At 35.8% G+C, this 25624-nt stretch overlaps 1 protein-coding gene across 1 annotated transcript; it reads right to left on the bottom strand.

Moving 5' to 3' along the window:
* Positions 1-13372: 13372 nt before the first annotated feature.
* On the bottom strand, positions 13373-25186 carry LOC131168097 (AT-hook motif nuclear-localized protein 1-like). Its single transcript, XM_058127301.1, has 5 exons — positions 24629-25186; positions 24086-24153; positions 23817-23948; positions 21374-21535; positions 13373-13868 (listed from the first exon to the last, which is right to left on the bottom strand). Exons 1-5 carry the CDS (start codon positions 24993-24995, stop codon positions 13569-13571), a joined length of 1029 nt encoding a protein of 342 aa, XP_057983284.1. The 5' UTR covers positions 24996-25186; the 3' UTR covers positions 13373-13568.
* Positions 25187-25624: the final 438 nt, after the last annotated feature.

Below are 25624 nucleotides of genomic sequence, written 5' to 3'. Positions count from 1 at the left end.
ATATATTCTCACATACTCAAAGCATACATTCATCTCGTTCTCTTATACACTTGTTTTTATCATTATAGAAAGAGATCATTAAGTTCGTCTACTTCATTTGGCAAAGTCATTGCAACTTGAAGATAGATTGAATATTCATTATTGTGAGCATTATACATCTCATTGCTAAGCTTATACTCTCTCTCATTATTTCATATTTGAATATCATTTTTTAAAAAGTGAGCTTGAGTTCTTCCAATACTATTTGATTGATAAATATTGTTGGGAAAACTCTTTACAACTTGGGAATCTTTGCACACTCATTTGCAAGATTCAGAAGCTAGCGTTTGTGCTTATTGGAAAATAGTTTTTTTAAAGCTAATCATCATTATCTCCTACACTTTATTATTGAAAAATATTTTTGGAGGTATTACTTGAAGTTTAAAGATCTTTGTTAAACACTTAGCAAATATTATATATTTGAAATAAAGATCATATTTATCATAATCTCTCACAACATTTCATAAATACGAGTTTGAGAGATATCTTATAATCTCTATTAAGCTTAATCTCCCATCAAACAAGAGCGTATTGAGCTTCTTTTTGTACACATTTGCTTATTGTAGAAGCACTTTAATCGTACACAAAATTTCATTATCCTTGTATTCCCGGCATGTGGTCGGAAGAGGAATACACCGTCTTGTAAGGTGTACTAGTTTGGCTCTAGCCCTGTTAGGCGAGTTAGGAAGCATCGTCCTATAAGGTGTAGGTTCGGCTTCACTCGTAAGTAAGTGAAGGAGACTCCGCCTCGTAAGGAGCAGTGTAAACAGCATCGCTCCGCCCAGTTTAAGTGAGCATTTAGTGAATCCTCAAGTGGGTTGGCTTGAGGGGGGGACATAGGCACAGTTGCCAAACCTTGACAACAATCAAGTGTCACTCTTTCCCTATACTCTTTATTTTTTTTTGTATTTGCCTACTTATCTTTATCAGTTGAGATTACAACATTTGTTTTAAATACTGATTCATGAGTGTTTGGGAATTACTGCAACTGCTATAACTGTTTAAATTATTTGGATGTTCATATATCTGCTAAATCTCCATTTGATTAGAAAAGATCCTAGATTGTGAAATACTGATTGCTAGGGCAATTTGGCGTAGGATTTTTAAAATATCCAATTCACCACCCCCCCCCCCTTTTTGGGATTACACCAAAAATCACATTTGGTATAAGAGTCTCGTTGTATAGACTTAAATGTTGTTGTAAAAGATCGCAATGGCTCGTGTTGGTGTAACCCCTTTTGGTAAGGGGCAATCGTCTATACGTCCTTTGATTTTCGTCGATGTTAATTATACCTTCTGGAAATAAAGGATGCACATTTTTCTTCAAAATTTTGATTGGAGGGTGTGGAGGGTTGTCTCCAAGGGAGATTTCGTCCCTATGAAAATTGTAGAAGAAGTGAAGTTACCTAATACTGAAGATGAACTCATTGATGATGACATGAAAATGATTCAAGTAAATTTCATTGCCATAAATGCCTTATATTGTGCATTAGATGTTAATAAATTTAATAGGGTTATGGCATGCACTACTGCTAAAGAAATATGGGATAAACTAGAGATTACATATGAAGACACTAGACATGTCGCATTGACATGTTAACTAGTGAATATGAGGCATTTAAGATGAACTATAGTGAATCCACACAAAGCATGTACACTCAGTTCACACATATCACCAACTTTTTGCATGCACTTGGTAAGACTTACCCAACATGTGAAATGATTAGGAAAATACTTAGGAGTCTACCACCAATTTGGGAGGCAAAAGCCACTGCCATAGTTGAGGGGAGAAACCTAAAGGCAATGACGCTGGTTGAGCTTATTGGATCACTCATCACATATGAAATGGCAGTAAATGAGAGGTTAAGTGGGCATAACAGAGCAAAGAAAGTGACTGCTCTGAAAGTATCTACCAGACTCTAGTGAAGATAGTGATCACGAGTCTGATGAGGACATGGCATTGCTGACTAAGAAATTTAGCAGGTTCTTTAAGAAGAACGAGAAATCATCTAGAAAATTTCAGAGCTTAAAATCTGAAAAAGGAGAGTCGAGCAGGAAAAAGGAAAAATCAAATCCTCCCATATACTTCAACTGTAACAAAGTCAGCCATATTAGACTAGAATGCCCACTGCTAAAAAAGGATTCGAAAAAGAAGAAAATGGCAATGAAAGTCTGCACATCTTGGGATAGACATAGTACCAGTGATTCAAACGCTGAGTCTAGTGACACTAAAGTCGCAAACTTGTGCTTGATTGCACATGGTGATCATGAGGTATATTCATCTTACTCTCTATCGTCTTATTATTCTAGTAATGATTCTGATGTTGATAACATGCCTACATATAAAGAACTGCAACTTGAATATATTCATTTTCATAAATTTCTTAATAAAATGACTAAGAAAAATGATGATTTGAAAATCAAATGTAAAGATTTGTCAAATGCTTTTGAAAAAGAAAAGAAATATTGTTCATCTCTAATGAAAGAAAAAGATTTGAAAATTGCTAGTCTTGAGAGAAAATTGGAGGATAACTCCAAAATCATTTTTAAATTCACTAAGGGCCAAAATAATTTTGAAAGAATCCTTGGGGCCTAAAGAAATTCTCTTGAGAAAGAAGGCCTTGAATTTAATGGAAAAGAAAATAAGAGGTAGAAAAATCTTTATATGGGATATTTTGTACGAGAATCAAAATTACATATCCCATCTAAAGACTCCTATAGGCATACAACGTGTTTCAAATGTAAAAGAAAAGGTCATATACAATTTGACTGTCCATTTAAAAACAGAGATGCAAAAATTAAGAAATTCTGAAGAATCAAAGGAGAATTAGGCACTAACTCCTATGGACCCAAGAGAATTTGGGTACCAGTAGTAGCCACTTAAATGCTTTTTGCAGGTGTGCTTAAGGTCTTCCTCCTTTAAAGATAAATGGTACATGGATAGCGGCTGCTCAAAGCACATGACAGGTGATAAGGCCAAGTTCGCATCCATTCTACCAAAAGGTGGAGGATTCGTAACCTTCGAGGACAATGCAAAAGGCAAGATCATCGACGTAGGTAAGGTTGGTAAGGAACCTTCTCTAGTTATTGATAATGTTTTACTTGTTGTTGGATTGAAGCATAATATGTTGAGTATAAGTCATCTTTATGATAAAGGATATAAAGTATCTTTTAAGCTTGATAAATGCATAGTAGAAAACCTCTCTGAAAATAAAATTTTGTTTTCTGATGAACGCCATGAAAATGTTTATAAAACCAGTTTTGATAACTTAGCCCTTCAACATATGAAATGTTTTTCTGCTATAAATAAGGCTAGTTGGCTTTGGCATAGAAGACTAGAGCATGCTAGCATGAATTTATTGTCAAAACTAGTTAAAAAATGAATTAGTTAAAGGTTTGCCTAAGATTCAATTTGTGAAAGATAAGATATGTGATGCATGTCAACTAGGTAAACAAACTAAATCCAATTTTAAGAAGAAGAAAGTCATTTCCACCACTTTAGATGTTGCACTTAGATTTATTTGGTTCTAATCAGATTCAAAGTCTAAGAGGAAAATCATATGCTTTTAAAATTGTTGATGACTATTCTAGATTCACATGGGTATTATTCCTAGCACATAAATACGAAGCATATGAAAATCTCAATAAGTCATGTAGAAAAAATTAAAATGATAAAGAGTATAAAAACTCACATATCCGGAGTGATAGAGGAGAAAATTTTAAAAATAGGGATATGGAAGAATTTTGTGTCATGGTATTTCCCATAACTTCTCAGCACCCAGAACTCCACAATAGAACGGTGTAGTTGAGAGAAAGAATAGGTCTTTACAGGATATGGGTAGAACAATGCTTAATGAACATAAATTACCCAAATACTTCTGGGCCGAAGCAGTAAGCACTGCTTGCTATGTAATGAACAGAGTTTTAATCAGACCCACTCTCAACAAAACCCCTTACGAATTGTGGAATGGCCATAGACCTAATATTTTCTACTTCCATGTTTTTGGCTGTAAATGTTTTGTACTAATAGATAATGAGAACCTAGGATAATTTGATTCGAAATCTGATGAGGGAATCTTTCTAGGTTATGCATTAGATAGTAAAGCCTATAGAGTGTATAATAAGAGAACACTGATTGTTATAGAGTCCATCCATGTAGTGTTTGATGAGTCCAATCCCTTCTCCAAAAAGGTTGATGAGGATGATATTGAAATAAGAAAGGGATTAGAAAATTTATCCATTGAAAATAATGAAGATAAGAGCACAGAAATTAAAGAATCACATGCTGAGGATAATCAAGTAAAGAGTGAGGTACATGAACTACCTAGAGAGTGGAAATTTGTGAAGAACCACCCCAAAGATCAAATCATAGGTGAACCATCACGAGATATAGCTACTCGATCATCCCTTCAAAACTTGTGTAGCCACTTTGCATTTTTGTCTCAGGAGGTGCCCAAGAATGTGAATGGGGCAATTGAGGATGAGTCATGGGTTATTTCCATGCAAGAAGAGCTTAACCAATTTGAGAGAAACAAAGTCTAGATTTTGGTTCCAATACCTAATGATCACACTATCATTGGAACTAAATGGGTCTATAGTAACAAGAAGAATGAAAATGGAATAGTAATTAGAAACAAAGCCAGACTAGTAGCCTAAGGATATAACCAGGAGGAAGGTATAGATTTTGAGGTAACATATGCTCCTGTGGTTAGGATGGAAGTCATTCGTATGTTGTTAACATATGTTGTGTTTAAGAGCTTCAAACTATATCAAATGGATGTTAAAAGCGCATTTCTAAATGGCTACATCAATAAGGAGATATATGTAGAACAACCTCCAAGATTCAAGAACCACAAATTCCCTAACCATGTTTATCTATTAACAAAAGCCTTGTATGGATTGAAGCAAGCTCTTAGAGTTTGGTATAAGAAGTTTAGTGGTTTTCTACTTAATAATGGGTTTACTGGAGGGAAGATAGACACAACACTCTTTATAAAGGCTAAAAGTGATCACATGCTCCTTGTATAGATATATGTTGATGATATCATATTTGGAGCTACAAATGATGAGTTATGTAATGAGTTTGCCAAATGCATGCAAAATGAGTTTGAAATGAGCATGATGGGTGAACTTAATTTCTTCCTAGAATTTTAGATAAAACATGACAAACATGGAACATTTGTATGTCAATCAAAAATGTTAGAGACCTGCTTAAGAAATTCAATATGGAATATGGTAAAATTTTAGGAACACCTATGAGCTCTTCAACAAAATTAGCCAAAGATGAGGTAGATGTCAAGCTCTACCGTGGCATGATTGTTAGCCTGTTATGCCTGACTGTGAGCAGGCCTAATATTATGTTTAGTGTTTGTAGGTGTGCTGGATTTTAGGTTGCACCTAAATAGTCTCATTTATTAGCAGTCAAAAGGATACTTAGATTGTCAGTTATTATGATGCTGACTTCGCCGACAGTAAAGTAGATCGAAAGAGCACAAGCTACACTTCTCACTTTTTAATAAAATCTCTGGTTTCTTGGTTCTCCAAGAAACAGAACTTAATTCAACTGTCCACAGCTAAGGCTAAATGCATAGCAGCTGGAAGTTGTTGCGCTCAAACACTATCTATGAAGCAACAACTTATGGACTATGGATTGTAGTATGATACAGTTCCTATAAAATGTGATAACACTAATGCAATTAATATCTCAAAGAATCTCATATCACACTCACGAACTAAGCATATTGAAATAAGACATCATTTTATTCATGACCATGTGCAAAAGAGGGATGTGGCACTTGAATTTGTGTGCACTAATGAGCAATGTGCCGATATATTCACGAAACCTCTTCAAAAGGACAGATTCATATAGATTAGACATGAATTAAGCTTGATGCACACTCAAGAAGTTGCCTAGAGATATGATGAAGTGCATAAACTAAGGGGGATCAACTTAACTTAGAATCACTACAGCTCTAAAAAGTAAGCTTTCCCACAATCTTATCTTGTCTTTCACCTACATGTTTTATGACTTGTGTATGCATGCTCATAGTGGACTAGGTTATTACATGTTGTATAGAATGACAAATTTTGGACATACATGCTGCCTAGGTAACTGATGTCTTAATGCTAATCATACGGGTTTGTGTACAATCTTGCCATACTATTTTGTAAACAATATTGTCACATCTTTCAAAACAGTTATTAGGAACAACTTTTCATGCTATGGTTCATTTAAATGATTATATTATATACCTTGGCCCCTTTTTTTGCTGATGCTAAAAGGTGGAGAAATATCTCTTGCAAAACTAGGTAAATCCTTAGGAGAAATTTAACTAAACATAATTTTTTTATTCTCCCACATATCTTGGTATCTAAGCTTAAATGACAAACATAAAAGCATATATTTTTTTTAAATATCTTTTATCATGAATATGCTTGATGAACAGTTCTAAAATGTTATTTTACGCATATTCTTTTTTTTTGGGGGTGGGGGGGGGGGGGGCTTTTTTAAGATTGTACCCATTTTTGCTCTTGTATTTTTCATCACCAAAAAGGGGGAGATTGTTGACTTTATGAGTCCTATCCCATTTTGATTATGACAAACCCAAAGTATCTCACTTGTGCATCCAGTGTTTGAGCAAATGATTCTCTTGAAGGAACATAAAGTTGAGGTACGATCAAAGTCATAAGGATCTCAAAGATCACACTACATGATGGCTATCAAGAGAGCAAAAAGATTGAAGATATTTTATTTTTGTATTATAATGCATTTAAGTATTGGTCTGTAATATTGCATTTCATGCATGATAGGAATGAAAGCTCAAACACAGGACCATAGACTAACCTTAGGATCCAAAACCTTTCATGAAAAACCCTTTAACTAAAATGCATACTTAAACACATAGGTTTGAAAAATTAAAGGTCAATTTTAGGGCGAAATCTTTGATTTTACAAAGCCCCGATCGACTGACCCTTACACGTTCAAAATGCCCCAGTCGACCGGCTTGAATATTTGGGCTTATTATATTGCTCCGACCGACTGACCACCTTGTCACCTAGGAAGCCCAGCCGACCGACCTATGTTTCGGCATGTTCTTAAAGCGCCCAGCCAACTAGTTATCTTAAGAATTAAAAATCCTCTGTCGACTAGCCATTCAAAAGCCTAGCTGACCGGACCTTGGCCCGACCAACTGTTTCTCGCTCTTTTGCAAATCACTAAGGGCTAGCCGACCAATGTTGTTCCCATCCAACCGACCCTTCAATTTTTTTAAAATATTTACAAAGGCCAGTCGACCAGCAGTTTGGCCTGTCAATCGGACCTCTCGGGTTGCCCAATCTTTTCAACACTAAACACAATTATTTTTTTCATTAAACTTTTCTAAAATTCCCATCGTGTCCCTAATGGTCATAATTTTTGGGAATTCTATATATAGCCCATTCCAAAGCTTGATTAGCACGTTGATTAGTTAGAAATTCTCTTTAAAACTTTTGTGCTCTTATTTCATATATTCTCACATACTCAAAGCATACATTCAATCTCTTTCTCTTATACACTTGTTTTTATCATTATAGAAAGAGATCATTAAGTTCATCTACTTCATTTGCAAAGTCATTGCAACTTGAAGATAGATTGAATATTCATTATCATGAGCACTATACATCTCATTGCTAAGCTTATACTCTCTCTCTCATTCTTTCATACTTGAATATCATTTTTTAGAGAGTGAGCTTGAGTTCTTCCCATACTATTTGATTGATAAATATTGTTGGGAAAACTCTCTACAGCATAGGAATCTTTGCACACTCATTTGCAAGATTCAGAAGCTAGTTTTTATGCTTATTGGAAAATAGTTTTTGTAAAGCTAGTCATCATTATCTCCTACACTTTATTATTGGAAAATATTTTTGGAGGTATCACTTGAAGTTTAAAGATCTTTGTTAAACACTTACCAAATATTATATATTTCAAACAAAGATCATATTTACCATAATCTCTCACAACATTTCATAAAAAAGTGTTTGAGAGATATCTTATAATCTCTATTGAGCTTAATCACCCATCATACAAGAGTGTATTGAGCTTCATTTTGTACACATTTTCTTATCGTAGAAGTCTTTTACTTGTACACAAAATTTCATTATCCTTGTATTCCTGGCGTGTGGCCGGATGAGGAATACACCATCCTATAAGGTGTACCGGTTTGGTTCTAGCCCGATTAGGTGAGATAGGAAGCACCGTTTTATAAGGTGTAGGTTTGGCTTCGCTCGTAAGTAATCCGAGGAGACTCCACCTCGAAAGGAGTAGTGTAAACAACGTCACTCTCCCCAATTTAAGTGAGCATTTAGTGAATCCTCAAGTGGGTTGGCTTGAGGCAGGGACGTAGGCACGATTGCCGAACCTCGATAAAAACTGAGTTTCACTCTTTCCCTGCACTCTTTATTTTTCTGTATTTGCCTACTTATCTTTATCTGTTGAGATTACTACATTTGTTTTAAAATTGATTTGTGAGTGTTTGGGAATTACCAAAACTACTATAACAGTTTAAATAATTTAGACGTTCATATAGCGGCTAAATCTCCATTTGATTAGAAAATACCCTAGGTTGTGAAATACTAATTGCTAGTGTAATTTGGCCTAAGATTTTTGAAATATCCAATTCACCCCTCCCCCTCTTGGGATTACACCAAAAATCACAGGTTGTATTCATAATCTTTATTCCAATGTGTGTCATCTTCTTATGCACCATTTGGCCAATTATTCATCCTCGACGTTACATCTTTTGGGGAGTATACAAAGATTACACAAATAATTTTATTAAAATATAAACAAATTAATGTGAATGGAGTCACTTTGATATGATAAACTAATGTTAAAAGTGATTATAGCAGTGGTTCTTCGATGCCCAATTCCATATTCTCAAGATCTTATGTTTAGACTTGGAATGAATGCACACCTTTTTCTTAAGAAAATTTTCCCTTTTCGCTTAGATGTTTATTTCATTTGTTGTAACTACTCACATTATAAGTACCTTAAACAACATTATTCATTGTAATAAATTATTGACTTAATCACAAGATTCATACTTTCCACTAATAAAGACATACAAACCACTAGCTTGGGATTTTCTTTGCTAGCGACATTGAAAGGTTATCATCCTAACATGGACACTAGTACTCTTTCACTAGAGAAATTATTAGGTTAGGCAACCTAACTACATCATATTTTAGAATTTTGAATAATTTTAAATTTAAAATTAATTTTTTAATTTATATTCTCCTAAAATCACTTAAAATCATTCAAAATTTAGAAATAATTTTTACTTTGGCTAACTTGAGTGATATGGAAACTACCAAGCTAACTTTAAATGATTGGCACCTGACTTTTGTGACATGGCACTTCAATGGTTTTTGACACTCTAATTACTTTTGGTTTTAAACTTGCATCAACTCAACATTTAACCTTCCAAAAAACAAATAAATTGCTTATCATTCACATAAACTTCTAAAAAAATAAGAAGCTTAGAAAATCTTATAAATTAAATTAAATATTTTCAAAAGTACTATTTACTCTTATAAATTAAATTAAATATTTTCAAGATTTATGTGTCTTAGTTATACTTTTGTTGACTTTTTGGTCACATCTTTGTTTTGATTATAACAAACCACAATATCTCATCTATATGTTTTGAGTATTTGAGCAGATTTATGTTTTAGTTAGCACAGATGATGATGCAATTTGAAAGCCATAAAGAGCACCTATATGAGCATACCCCGATGTATTCCATGGAACTGCAAAGGAGCAGCGTATGAAGAATGATTTTGGTTTTAAGTTGTTTTTTTATATTTATTTTTCGAGTCTGTAATATTAATTCAAGGTCTATAATAATTAATGCATCTGCATGCATGGTAGGACTGTAAGCTCAGTAATGTCGTAGATAGACCGTAGGATAACCAAAAGACCCTAGGCTTAATTAAAAAGGCTAGACCTTAGATAGACCCTAGGTCCTTGCACAAGCACTTAGGAAAGTCTCCATTATCATATATGCTTTTAGGAGAAATCATTTTTCAAAAATAGGACTTATATATTGAAATACTAAGGTTTCAGGCGACCGAACCTTGGCGTTTAAAACGCCTCGATCGACTAAACATAGGAAATTCAAAGTGTTGACTTGACTTTGGGTGATCAAACTAAAAAGAACTTAATGTTCTCGATCAACCAAATATTTAAACCTGACTTTTCCAATAACCCGGGTGCCCGAACTTCACGTTCAAAACACCCTTGGGTGATCGAACTTGAGTTCAAGCAACCGAACCTCGCGCAGATTGGAAAATCACATAGTTCAGCCACCCGAACTTGTCCTCGAGTACCCAAACATGGAAAAATTACTTTTTCTCATGTGTCTGTTCGGGCAACCGAACTTATGACTCGATCGAGTGAAACTCTCGGGTTGGCCAAATTTTATCGCAGGTAATTAAGGGTAAATCAGGGTTATTTTGATTAAACATGTTTAAAATAATTTTAAATATTACCCTTTTGTCCCCAACGATCAAAATTTTGAGTATATCTATAAATATGAGTTCATTTGCAAAATTAAGATAAGATTAGTGATTTAATTAGCAAATATTTCCTCTAAATTTTTTAGGGGTCTTCTTCATACTCAAAGCCAAAATACTTTGCACTCATACTCATTCCCTTACAAAATCATTTTGAGTGAGTATATTTTGAGAGATCCTACACTGCTTAAACTCTCATTGCTATGTTGATTATTGATCTTTATAGGAGAGTTAAGCCAAATATTTTTCTCATATATTTAGTTCATGAATTTATTATGTGGGGAAAATCTTGCTAGCTTATGAGTCTTTGCACAATTATTGCAACTCATGAAGCTTGTCTTGTGATTGTAAAGCAAAAACCTTTTTGACAAGCTTGGTTTGCTATTGTCTCTTGTGCGTAAAGCTTTTGAAAAACATTCTGAGACATTTGATTATATTCTTTGAAAATCTTTGAAACCCTACTTGTGGTTGAAATATATTTACATATTGTTTCAAAGATAGATTGGTAATACACTCTTGTATTTGATTGCTTATTGACATTAGATTGAGTGTTATTACACATATCTTCACTGAGCTTATAGATCTATCATATTGACGTGCATTAGTTATTGCATGTGTGTATCGGTACATAATCTTCTTGTGATAGAAGTACTTTGAATTGTACACAAATTTGTATTTCATTGTTGTATTCCAGGCATAGCTTGAGGGGGCGTTAATCTAGCCCATAAGGATCGGTAGGGTTTTCTCTGCCCCGTAAGGAGAGTTTGTAAAGGTTGAGATTAGCCCTAGGAATTTAACTTAGTTGTAAATGATGTCTCTCCACCCGTTAAGTGAGCAATAGTGGTAATCCTCAAGCTTGCAAGTTGATGAGGGGACGTAGGCAGTATTGGCCGAATCCTGATAATATTTCTTGTGTCTGCTCTTAAAATCGTACACTTTAATTTCTTGCACATGTATACTTAGATTTAATTAATTATGAATGTGGGCATGATTTAAATATTGTAAATGATTGGGAAATATTTAGACAAACCCTAAGTTGTGGTATACTGGTGTTGGATTAGTTGAACCTAAGCATAAATTTTTTAAATACCCAATTCACCCCCCCCCCTTCTTCTTAGGAATACACCGATTCCAACAACTTTGCCAAAAGAATTCGATCAAATATAACTTATGTAGTAGTTAAGGATTAATATATATAATTAAAACCTAATATACATAATAAAGGCATTTAGAAAGAGTTCTTTAATATTTAAAAGGAATATTAGATTATGCACTTCATTATAAACGTACGTTTGCCTAACCTAACTAAAAAGTATAGCAATGTAAATTGGATTGCGTGTAATATAATAAAATATAAATCGGATACTACTAATCAAAGAGATTAACACTTGAAGAAGGTTACGACTCTTCTCTATGCACCTCAATATAAAACACCAATCTATATAAGGACACTAATATAGAAACCCAACTTACCTTAAATTTCTCTTTTTTTCTTTTTTTTTTTCTGTTTTTTCCTTTATAAAAATTGACTCGAGTAATTGAGAAAAATATTTTTCACTTTCTGATTTTTAGTTTTCCAAATAATTATAAGAATTTCAGCTTAATCTTAAATTTTCAAGATTCTTATTAAAAATGTAAAAATAAATAAATAAATAAATAAATAAAAATTTTGTTAGTTGTGTAAAAAATTATTTTAAATTTTTAGATTTCACAATAATTACAAAAAAATAAAATATTTTTCAAATTTTCAAAAACTATATAAAGGTTGTATTTAGAATCATGGATTTTGATGCTTCAATTTTAATGTGTGAATTTGGAAGGAATACAATATTTATAATCCATATAAAGCAAAATACAAGATCAAAATTTCATGCTCCACATACAAAGTAAAAAGTTTAAATTTCAGAAAATAATAAAAGAAGTTTTCAATTAAATTTAGATAATAAGAAAATAATGTGACATTCTTGTAATTATTCAAAAAATAAAATTAATTTATTTCAAAATGGTGTCAAACCTTTTATTTTTGTTTATAAGGAATCATTTGTAACCACTTATAGAAATGTTTTATTTTGGGAAAAAAAAAAAAAAAACTAGTTTGAAAAAGTATTATCTAGATAAGTTTTTTTTTTCAAAAAAATTATTTTTTTGAAAAACATTTATTTTTAAAAAAAAAATAATTTGAAAAAGTAGTTTTTAAATATAAACCAAACTATATTTATAAAAGGTACTTTGAAAAAAAGAACTTATTCTATACAAATGTTACAAGACTAAACAGTCGACTTTTTTTTATAGCTCTTTAAAAAAATCAAATAAAAATAAAAATTATATTACACAACTAAGAGGAACTCTATTTTCTATATTATTATTTAGGCGAGTCGATCTTGCTCATTCCCCCACTGTCTCTGCACCCATAGTAGAAGGCATGTTATGCCACTGAGATTTTATCCTATAAAGTTGCTCTCACCATTGGAAGGGCATTTTGAGGCAACTCTTTCCATAAGTCGTAGGCGAACATTTTTATTTTCTGTTTAGTTTATTTTTTATTATGAAAACTTAGCCTACAATAGTTTTACAACATTCAGCCCAATGAATACCTAATCACTTAGGCACATTACAAATGCCCAGTAAGCAACATTTGCTAAAATTTTAATATCCGCCCGCCACCCTTTGAGCTCAATTCTCCAACCCGATATATATTATGAGCATTGCATAGATATGAGGGACTGCCTACCATGAACACTGGTATGCTCGTCCATCTAAATTTTCAACCAGAATATTATAAATAGAACAAAATATAATGCTTCATTTGCTACTAATCTTAAACAGTACAAGAAGAAGGGGTGCAGAAATATGAGAAAAACAACAATGGTTTGAAGTTAAATTAGCCTCATTCACTGGTCAGCCTCACCAAGTCTCTTTATTAGACCTAAAGTGAATAATTCAGAGAGAGAAAGGGGTACAACTAACCATTCCTCTTATGCACCCGGCACAGACACATTAATGTCAGGAGATGGCTTCTGATCTGATGTGGTTTCTGAACCATTCCAAGCAGCACTCTGGGAATGTGTGGTATTCAGGGTCTGCTTATTTCCCATGCCAGTATCTGCTTCTCCATGGCTTTGAGATGTGTCTACTTCAGGTCCTGCTTCTGAGGTTGATCTCGCTGCCATTGCTGTCAATGGGGCTGCAGGGACTATGGAAGGGGTTGAAGGTTCGCGATAATGCTTCCTTTTATGTGCCTTATAACCGTTAGGCACAAAGCTTCCTACTACAATCTAGAAATTGAGAATCCTTATAAATCTTACAAATAAATAAGTGCACGGTTGAATGAATGTTTAGCATCTGTTAAGGAGACTTACAACAACAACAAAAAAAATGTGAATTTTGTGTTTTGTATCATAACTGCATGAACTGTGTATTCATCTAATCTAGGTAGACTGCATCAGTGCAACATATGCATAACCTTCTTTACTCATACAAAATGCATCAAGCATACATTTGATTATACATATGACCAATGTCTATAGAAGAAAGCATAGCTTGATTGTTGAATATAAAACGAGTATTTGTGTTAAAGAAGCGGAGTGGCTGAGCTGATACACCACCTCTCAGGTAAGACCATTTTTCTGTTCATATTGGTGCGGAAAAATTATTCATGCCTGCTTTGTGAAAGCGATATGAAGAAGCTCTGTCTATGCTCTGATTGATTCATTCCATCAAGAGAAGATAATGAAAATGGGGCAAGAAAATTCTTTCTCGCCTCCCAATTATTATGTGAGCAGAATTCAATTTCAATATTTCTTGAATTTTTAAAATATGTACATCCCAATCTTATAATATATAATACAAACAAAGACTCTAAATAAGGAAACAGTCTCCCTACAGAATAATACACAATTTTTTACATTTACTCACTTTCCTAATTTACTCAATATTGTCAAGGATACTCGGGATTTCAACACTCCCCCTCAAGTTGGATCAAAGATATTAATCATATCCAACTTGCCAATGAAATCGTCAAAGTTCTTTCATGCTAACCCTTTAGTAAAGATATCTACAGTTTGTTCCTTGACAGGTACATAAGTCATATAGATGATTCCTTCTTCAACCTTCTCTTTGATAAAATGTCGGTCCACTTCTACATGTTTAGTCCTATCATGTTGAACTGGATTGAGAGAAATACTGATGGCTGCTTTGTTATCACAATAGAATTTGATAGGAAATTTCACCGAAACCTATAGCTCTACCAAGAGTTTCCGTAATCATAGTCCTTCACATATCCCCTGTGCAACTACTTTGAATTCAGCTTCAGCGCTACTTCGAGCCACCACATTATGTTTTTACTCCTCCAAGTTACCAAATTTCCCCATACAAAGGTGCAATATCTAGTGATTGACCTTCTGTCTTCTGCCGATCCTACCCAATCCGCTTCTATGAAGATTTCCACTTCCTTGCTTTCATATTTTTTAAATAAGAGTCCCTTGTCTGGAGAACCCTCGAGGTACCTGAGGATCTTATACACGGCATCTAGATGAGTCTTTTTCGGTGAATGCATGTGTTGACTTACAACACTTACTGCAAATGCAATGTCGAGTATGGTGTGCGTTAAATAAATTAGTTTACCAACCAATCTCTGATACATTTCTCTTTCAACCAGTATTCCACATTCTTCGATCCTCTTTACTGCGTCAATCGGGGTTTCACTAGGTTTGCATCCAAGCATGCCAATTTCGGTTAGAAGATCAACGATAAACTTTCGCTGAGAGACACTGATACCTTTCTTTGATCTAGCAATTTCCATTCCCAAGAAGTATCGCATTTGTCCCAGGTCTTTAACTTCAAATTTAGCAATTAGGACTTTCTTTAATCTTTCCATCTCCACTGTATTATCTCCAATTAGAATTATATCATCAACATATACTATCAGAATTGTTTTCTTACCATTTTCATACTGTTTGAAGAACATAGTGTGATCTGATTGCCTTTGTTGATATCCCTGATTTTTAATTACCTTTTGCAAATCTATCAAACCATGCTCTAGGGGATTGTTTGAGTCCATACAAGGACTTCTTGAGTTTGCATACTCTGTTTTCTTCACCTTTCTTACTGAATCTTGGTGGTATAGTCATGTAGACTTCTTCTTCTAGCTCACCATTTAGAAATGCATTCTTAATGTGTAGTTGCCATAGTGGCCAATCTAAGTTAGCTACTAATGACAGGAGTACCCGAACTGTGTTTAGTTTTGCCACTGGTGCAAATGTCTTCGTGTAGTCAATGTCGTAAGTCCGTGTAAATCCTTTTGCAATGAGTCTGGCTTTATATCGTTCAACTGTCCCATCAGCTCTATATTTCACTGTGGAAACTCATTTGCAGTCAACTGGTTTCTTTCCACTCGACAAGTTCATAACATTCCAAGTTTCATTTTTTTTCGAGAGCCCACATTTCTTCCATAACGGCTTCCCTACATTTAGGACTTTCCAGAGCTTCCTAAATATCTTTTGAAATTTTTATCCTATCAAAGTTAGAGGTAAAAGTACAATAGACAGAGTTTTATAGGACATGTATTTTGACTAGGGATATTGACCTAGTTTGTTTTCTGACTGCAATGGGTAAATTTATGTCATCAGGTGTAGACTTATCAGAAGAAAGCTCATGATCATTGATTAACTAATCAGGATTGGGCGTCGACTTATGGTTGCTCGAACCTATCTCCGGTTCCAACTCTTTTGGTGCCTCAGGTACAAGATTCTCTCTGTGCTTTGTTTTTGGCTTTCTAAAGTAAACAAGTACTTCCTTTGTTTTTCTGCATCTCCCTCTGAGTTGAAGTGAGCATTTGTATATGGTAGGTTAGAACATGCAATGGGAAATGCAATAGATGGGTCAGGGAATGAAGCAATGGGAGACATTAGATGGCACAAATTCAATAGTAAAGAAATCAAAGAACCGATTTTCACTCCACTTCTCCCCCTAAAGAGAGGGGTTCTGGAAATAAGGAGTGATTTAAAAAAAAGTGACATCAAGGCTAACAAACATTTTTTTGGAGATTGGGTCATAACATTTGTAGCCTTTCTAGGTAAGAGAGTAACCAATAATAAAGACGCATTTAACGACACGAGGTTCCAATTTATCTCGGTTGTGAGCATGAACATGAACAAATGTAATACATCCAAAGATTTTTAAAGGAAGATTGGAGTGGAGTGGAGTCGAGAGGTAGGAAAATATTCCTGAAATTTCTGGAGAGGAGTTGTAAAGGAAAGAACTCGACTCCGCATTCGATTAATGAGATGTGTAGCTGTTAAGATAGCATCGTCCCAAAAATAGTTCTTCATATTTGTAGTGAACATCAATGCCTGAGCTATTTCAAGTATATGTCTGTTTTCTCGTTCAGCGACCCCATTTTGTTGAGGCGTATCCACGCAAGAACTCTGATGTACAATTCCACTTTCTTGAAGATAATTTCCTAAAATATCATTAAAATATTTTGTACCATTATCAGTACGTAGAATTTGAATGCGAGTTTGAAATTGCGTTTGAATCATGGAGTGAAAACTGACAAAAATAGATCGGACTTCAGCTTTATCTTTCAACGAGTACACCCAACAAATACAAGTATGATCATCAATAAAGGTAACAAACCATTTTGTATGAGTGCAATTGGGGGAACATGAGGATCCTCACAAATCACTGTGAATCAAAGTGAATGGGCGGGATGGTTTGTATGTAGATTTTGGGAAAGAATTACGCTGGTTATTTGCAAGCTCACAAACTTCGCATTGAAAATCAGAAGACGTTTTATTTAAACAAATAGAAGGAAATAAACGTGTTAAATATTGAAAATTTGGGTGACCCATCCTAGAATGCCATAACAAAAGTTCCTTATCTCTAGAAATAGATGCAAACTCACAAATTGCAATATTACATTGTTCACTTGTATTATCCTCCTCAAAGTAGTAGAGTCCCTCACATGCCTTAGCACTGCCAATCGTCTTCCCCGATGATAGGTCCTGGAAAAGACAATGAGATGAAACAAATATAGCAGAGCAATTAGAAACTTTTGTTAACTGGCTAATGGATAACGAGTTGCAAGATAGCTTAGGAACGTGTAGGACAAATTTTAAAGTTATAGAATCAGATATGTTAGTTCCTTTGCGCTATAGGTGATAGAGATCCATCTGCAATTTTTACTTTTAGATTTCCAGTATATGGTGAATAGGACGAGAACAATTGATAAGAGTAAGTCATATGATCAGATGCACTCGAGTCAATTATCCATGGTGATTTGTAATGGGATATAGTATTTAGAGCTGACAAAAAATTACCTCGGTGAGCTAGAGAACCAGTGGAAGACTGACCCGATGTTTGAATTAGGGAAAACATTTTATATAGCTGATCCAACTGCTCAGGACTGAATACACCACTTGGAGTCGTATTATTGGTTTTCACCTTGTGATTTTTCAGTTGAACTATCAGTAGTGACCTGATACCAACAATTTTTTTGATATTGTTTCAACTTCCAATCTGCAGGCTTTCCATGAACCTCCTAGCAGGTATCTTTTGAATGACCTGGCTTTCGACAATGCTCGCACCATATTTTACCTTTTTGTGATCTTTGCTCGGATCCCGCAGGGCCTTTTGATATAAGGGCTGAGACGTCAGGCCCATTGGGATTTAGCCCATTCCCATTTGTACTTAGATTTTGGACGGACAGGTTCGGCCCGATACGATCTCCTTAGGGCCTCAGCATCACTCGTCTCCTACTCTCCTCCCTCCTTACCTCAATGAATACTTCTCGGGTTGAAGGCAGAGGTCACCGGCCGAGGATTCATCCTCGCACGTCGTCCAGATCTCGGTTAAGGCCGACCAAGAACTCAAAGACCCATTCGTTTTCGAGCCTCCTACCGTATCGCGTGCTGTCGTCGGAGCACTCCCATTCCTTTTTGACGCTCAAATCGAGCTCCTGCCAAAGATGGGTCATCTCCATGAAATACTCTGTGACATCTCTGTCGTCTTACCTCATCTGCCACAATCGGGTTTTGATTTTGAAGATTTGCGAATAACTCTCGACATTAGAATAGGTTTCACGAACGGCGTCCCAGACATCCTTCACCATAGGCAAGAACATGTAGAAAGTGGAAAGGTTGTATTGTCCAACCCATTCAAACCCCCAGCGGATGTAGCCTCTGAATCCCCATCGGATTTTCTAGAAGAGGTCGACCGTCTGCTGGTATTGCTGGCCATTGTTAGCTAAGATTGAGACACCCTAACTTTGATACCATATAAGCAGAATTCAATTTCAATATTTCTTGAATTCTTAAAATATGTACATCCCAATCTTACAATATATAATACAAACAAAGACTCTAAATAAGGAAACAATCTCTCTACTGAATAATACACAATTTTCTAATTTATTCACTTTCCTAATTTACTCAATATTATCAAAGATACTTGGGATTTCAGCATATTATCAGTCCTTATATCCAGAGCATAGTGATGCCGAATGGTTTTCCCTGGAAAACGTTAGCGCAAGTCCTTTGATATATAAACAGACAAGGGTTTGTGAATTTGAATACCTTTTTTGGATAAGAATCCCCAAGGTCGGATGGATAGACGGGTTCTGCAGAATGTATTTGACAAAATATTCATTGACCTTTGTCCAATTGAACAACTTTACTTGCAAAAAGGACTTCGGGAGATACTGGTATTGGGTAGTACACAGATCAACAAGGGTAGGAAAATTCCAGAACACTGGGCTTGAGTTTGCGGAGGATTCCACCTTCACTCTTTAGGATCTGAAGAGACTGGTGGAGGTATTTTTTACAGCCATTGCAATCGGTAGTCCAAAGGAGTCAGGTGTGTCAACAGAGGACAAAAGGGGGTTCACTGCTCCTTAACAGTTGAAGGAGGCGACGATCGGCAGTGTGCTGACAGAAGGGATTCAATGTGATGGTTGATGCGCTCCGTGTGGAGGATTAGTGAATTTCAGGCTTCCACATTAGGCAAATGGTGCAGGAAAGTCAGTTGCAAGGGCAGCTAGTGTGGACTGCAATCTTCGAGTGGGGAGGGAAGGTTGATGGGGGTTGGGTCAGGCCTTGGTGTTTCATAGAGTAAACCGGGGGTGATCAATATTTTCTGGGATCTGGGAAGGATGTTTAATTGCATGGTCCGAACCATATGAAGAGATGAAATTTCAGCCACAAGAGAGGAATTTTTCAGAGATGGGCCACGGTATTAAGGATACAACCCTACAAGATAAGTTTAATGCAAATGGTCTCGATCCAATTAATTAATTTTAAAAAGGACAAGAAGAAAAGGCACATGGATTGGAGCAGCGTAAACCTAACAAAATAATCAGATTTTTTGTTTCAGCTAGCTATTAGTATTAACCATTAAGAAGCTGGATCAGGTGGTGATTGGTCAACAGTTGGTGGCGCCTCAGCCACTATCTTGATCAGCAACAAGAAGTGCGTAGGGAAAAATTGACAGAAAATTTTGATGTAGGCAGCTCAGGTTCGAACAGTAATCAATGGAGATTCTTTGGACAAAAAAAATGATTTGTGTAGATATCCAGAATGAATGATGAGATAAAGAAGGCTGGGTTCAGCAAATAGTTGAGTTTGTAACAATTAGAAGTGATGTTCTTCAGCTGGTCCAGGAGGGACTGTACTCATTAAAAATGATGTTCTTCAGCTGGTCCAGGAGGGACTATACTCATATTAAGGCAACGCCAAAGGTGTTTGTCGTGTGGAAGAGTCTCCGATGGCAGGTTTGGAAGAGCAAGAAGACATTCCTCTTTTTGAGGATCAAAGAGATTGTAAAGATGCACCAAGTGGTCAGGTTGAGGAACACATCTCTTGAGTGAGATAATTTACCCATTCCTGTGTCTGCACATAAGAAGGTTAGTGAGGAGGATTTGGCTACTCAAAAACGTGTAGATGAGATGGGGCTGTTGGACCCAGAGGAAAGAAGTTAGATTGAACCACAGGAACAGCTAGTCAATGAAAAGTACAGAGAACCGGAAATTTTCTATAAATTATGATGGAAAGGGGTTGAGTTGTTGAACAGGGGTTTTCTGATATAATCTCTTTAGTCTTTTTTTTAATTTATTTTCTTTTAAGTTATGACGACATCTTGTCCTCTTCTTGTCCTCAGCTTGTATTGTCTCCCTAAAAAAATTTCTTTGCTATAAAGAAAAAGACATTTTGATCCTTTAGTTATCATCTTGTTATTTCAGCCATAAATCCTCATTTTCACAATGGAGAAGAGATAAGACAAATTACAGGCACGTTCAAGCATTTCCGCCCATAAATTTGAGCATTTTCACAATTTCATTGTACAAGTAGTTACAAATGGCATATGTCCAACCACAACCATGGAAGAGGAAATGCAAATAGTACATCCAGAAAACCTTAAAGCATACCGAAAGAGGAACTGTAAGTAGCATACACTTCCCCTTTCAACAATTCAAAACTCAATCGTGTGCTGTGACATTGATCCATGTTGTGTAAACCTATTTTTGGGAGCTTGGAGCTCAGATCTTGAATTTAAATTTGTGAAAATTTGGATTATTGTAATACAAAATAATACAAAGTTTCGTCCAAATTCATATAAATTCAAATTTGAGGTGTGAAATTCATGCCAACAAACATAATCTAAGTGTTCTTATATTCTTGCTTTTAACAAGGGAGTACGCATATCATGTGCAATTTTTGAAAATTATCAGTTCAGTTCTTCATTATGATTCCCAACCAGAAAAAAAAACCAATATGGTAAACCTTACTTGGATGGGACTAGCAGCTGTCAACAAACCAGCAACGCCACCCCCTATTACGCGACCATCCGGGCCAGCCAATGAGACACTTAATCCACCGGTCCTACTTCTTACACCACCAGTGTCAGTTACGGTCAATGACCCAGATAGAGACAAGATCTCAAATCTTCCCTGAAGGAAAATAAAGGCAAAATAAAAATCAAAGCACAACAAAAACATTTCCCACCATTTTTATAGTAATTGACAAGCTGTTAAAATATTTATATGATATATATATATTCAAGTAAACAACTTCTGAAGGCAGAAACCATATGAAACGCATCAAAATATATTGGAAAGAAATTGTTTATTCAGGACATGGGCATGAAATTGCTAAGGGCTCCATCTAATAAAATCTATAATAGGGCTCCAAAAAAACAAGCAAGCTTTGACTCCTTTTACACTCCTAATCCCGCTATTATTATGAATGATGAGGGCCCTTCATTCTTCATAAAAAGTTTCATAGTTAAAAATCAAGCAAATAATCTAGACAAGCTATCTCACACTCTTTAGTTCATCTTGGTAGAATAAGGAAAAAGATTATGCAGTGGATTCCAATACCATAGAAACAAACATTTATTTACCAATCAGCTGCTTTTCATTCAAGGAAAAAGCCATGATTAATCTACAATCAGTGGCAGCAAGACCTGAATTCAGGCTCCATTAGTTACAGATCCAATAAAAGAAAAAGAGAATAGGAAAATGTGTTGAGAAGATCCTAAGGAATTTGTAAACATGTGATGGATGCACATGAATTTATAGGCACCACATCTGCCTATTCTTCAAAATCATTGGACTTGGAAATATTGCTGCACTGTATCCGTCTCCTTCCTATATTCTACCAAAGATGAAAGGTTCACTTAAAACAACGTGCTCAATTTACAATATATGAACTGCAACCTAAATTAACTCCACTGTATGGATCAACTATTTGAGTTATTTGTTCCTCAGGTTTTTTTTTTTTTTTTGGTCCTAACCGGCTTAATGAATCTAGGCAACATCCTCTAAAATCTGTTCAAATCCTTTCTTACTACCTCAGTCCAAGGTGTTCTAGGACTATGTCTCCACTTCCAATTGTCTGTAATGTCCACAGGCAGAGTTCACAGCAGAAAACCTAAAGCAAGCTATAAATCTGTTCCATCCTTTCTCTATTAAACATGTCCGTGAAGTACATGTTCATGGGCAACTGTGTCGAGCCTCTACAAAATATTGTACAGAATCACGCAATACAGCCTTAAGAGGTGACTCAAAACACTTTATATGGTTCTAATAAAGGATGTCGATGTGAACTAATTGATAATTAGCGGACACACTTTTCAGCATCAGTTGTGGCATGATGCCAGATGGAGGGGGATTGGGAAGGGGGATTTGTGGAATGAAAGAGCTCTTCCATAAAAGGGTTACAGTGAAGAGATGATCGACTTTTTGAGTTTTAATGGGGTTCTTTCTCCTGTAAAGTTGAACCTACTTAGGAGTTAGTCTTTAAGATTATTTCCAACAATCATTTCGAAAGGAAAATTTTTATCATTTTTGTGTTCACTGGAATTATTGTTATTGTTAACTTGAATTGATGAAGTTCATAAAGTAAACCTAAAATATTGGCATAAAAAAGCATTTCCAATGAAATGAAATATGCCCTCAAGCCTTCACAGTAACAACTTCAAGGAAGAACTATTTCTGCGTGTCACTCAGGTGATTTCTAATGGGACTATTTGTGGTGCATATCCTTTGATGTTGAGTTTACTGATCTCATCCAGGTTCATTTATTAAACTCATAAAAATTTGGATGGTATCACCATAGGATAGGGCCATCCCCACAATAACAAGAAAGGGATCCTTTTATAACCCCACCTTCACAATACTACAGTTTCCAACATAAAGCAGAAATGGCAGAGAGAGAGAGAGAGAGAGAGAGAGAGAGAGAGAGAGAGAGAGAGAGAGAGAGAGATTCTAATATGTACAATTACTTTATTTTTTAGAGTGAACAACAAGCTTATGGAAAGTTGCCAACTTATCATCATACGCAAAAGACAACTACAGGCATTACCATTACCTAAAAATACATTCAAAGATCTACAATTACTTTTTTTCCGTTTAAGGTGAACAACTTGCCATGCTCTGAAGACAATAAAACGTTGTCCACATATCATTATATGCAAACATAGAGCTGCAGAGAGTACCATTCAAGAAATTGAGTACCTAAAACTAAGCAGTTACCTTTGTAATCCAATTATTATCATAAGATAAATCAGAAAGGGATTATAGTGAAAGATGTCATGAAACTTGACTCTAATCCACGTAATTAGAACAAGTGAAGGAAGAAATCTCATTTCCAGGGGATTCAACCAAAAAGGGGAAAATCCCAATTTATGACTGAAAAAAAAAGGGGCATATAAGCACTCAGAAACTATGCCTCATATGTCAAGATACCGCCCGCAGAACCAGGTTGGCGAATGGTAACGTTGGAAACAGCTCCATTGGCAGAGAGTATGCAAATTCCTCGAGGACCCTTTTGAGACAATGAAAGGATTTTTGACACGACATCCTGCAATTACCAAGTAAAAACGTAGGGTATCCATATATACGAAATTACAAGCATTGTCCGGATCTGCACATGAGTATAGATATGAGATCCAAGAAAAAAGAGCACGTACAATGTAAATAGCATTATCTAATCATTACCTCTCCTGTATTTACTGTAACTATATGCGGCGTGAAGTCCCCCCCTGCTGTGTTTGCAAACAACTCACCTTAACAGATTATGGTCCAGATGTTAGACAAATCCAGTCATTAAACCCAAAAAAAATAAATTGTACTTCTACAGAAAAATCCGCCACCTTTTGATTTTTTTTCTGTTCACCTTATCTCCGAAAAACTTAAATTTAAAAATATTCCTAGAGGCTGCTGCGACAGTAATCTTTTCTTTTCAACCCAAATGAAAACCCCAATATATCCCCCACCTTTTTTCTGCCTCACCAAATAAGTAAATAATTAGCGAGAAATTAAAAAATAATAGAAATACTAAAGATTTGGGAGAAAAATGTGACCCTTTCAAAACAATATAAAATCCCAAACCTTCCACCAAACATCAACCTAATTTCCTAATTCCTCAAACTACCAGTGATCAATAAAACAACAAAATACTACCAAAAATAAAAAATAAACCAAATGAGTTCAACGCTGAGTTTGGGTCCACAAAACGAGTCATGGGTTTCTGAAACTCACCCAAAGAAGCGAGTAGCTGCCAGTTACCGGAACCCGGTGGCCGGCCTCGGCCGCGTTTGGCGGAGAAGTCGGAAAAAGGGGTGGCGGCGGTGGTCAACGAGAAACCCGGCGGCGGAGGCGGCGGTGGGGTCGAATATGAGAGCCTCAAGTTCCCATCTGAGTCGTACTTTCTGGGTCTCCCTCGCTTCTTCCTGCCCAGCAGATCAAAGCTGCCATCACCACCACCTAACGATGTCGTCAAACCGGGGCTTCTCTCCATGTTCATGTTCACAGCCATGCTCAAAACTTGCGGCATCACCCCACTCGCCGGCGACTCCGACCCGGAGTTTACTGGTGATCCAGATATAGTACTCTCCTTCTCTTCCATGAGCGAGCGCGCACGTCTGTGTGTGTGTGTGTGTGTGTGTGTGTGTGAGAGAGAGAGAGAGAGAGGGAGAAATAGAGAGAGAGGGGGGGGGGGAGAGAGAGAGAGGGTGAGGAGGTGGGGAAATTTGAATCAGAATTTCTCTGCAAATGGCGCCAGAAGTAGAAGCTTGAACCTTTTATTTTTACTTTGTTGCGACTTTAATGGACTTCTTCCTTCCCATTAATGGACGATAAACAGGCTTGGAAACTGATCTTTTCTTGTCCGGACGCTAGTAGGCCACTGGACTTTTACCAGAATGCCGTTTTCTTCAAATTCCCAAATTACCCTCCTCAGCTGCCGAAATGGCACATTCCTTTTTGTTACCCCCATTTTTCTTCCCTCTTTCCTTTTTGCTTTTTTTCTACTCCAATTGGCACCATCTCTCATGAGATCCTATATTATATTATATAATATAATATAATATTCCACATCGAGGGAAGGATAGGATGAGTGCTTTACAAGATATTCTGAACCCGCTTAAGACTGTTACTTTTTAAGTCATATAAAAGTAGAATAACATGCAAAATTTTATTATTTACTTTATAAATAAACATGTTATAATCTTGTCTCATCTCGTGATAAATTATTTT

This window comes from Malania oleifera, chromosome 11, assembly GCF_029873635.1.
Source record: "Malania oleifera isolate guangnan ecotype guangnan chromosome 11, ASM2987363v1, whole genome shotgun sequence".
In the NCBI taxonomy this organism is placed as follows: Eukaryota; Viridiplantae; Streptophyta; class Magnoliopsida; order Santalales; family Ximeniaceae; genus Malania; species Malania oleifera.
The sequence above is the reverse complement of the archived record's forward strand: the minus strand, read 5'-3'. Positions and strand labels throughout refer to the sequence as shown.

Excerpts from the sequence above, each read along its gene's own strand:
- LOC131168097 (XM_058127301.1), bottom strand. The coding sequence starts at position 24,995 with ATGGAAGAGAAGGAGAGTACTATATCTGGATCACCAGTAAACTCCGGG. Across the intron at positions 21,536-23,816 it reads GCGGTATCTTGACATATGAG|GGAAGATTTGAGATCTTGTC; the intron begins GCATAGTTTCTG and ends ATTTTCCTTCAG. Across the intron at positions 13,869-21,373 it reads CAGCTGCTAGTCCCATCCAA|ATTGTAGTAGGAAGCTTTGT; the intron begins GTAAGGTTTACC and ends CTCAATTTCTAG.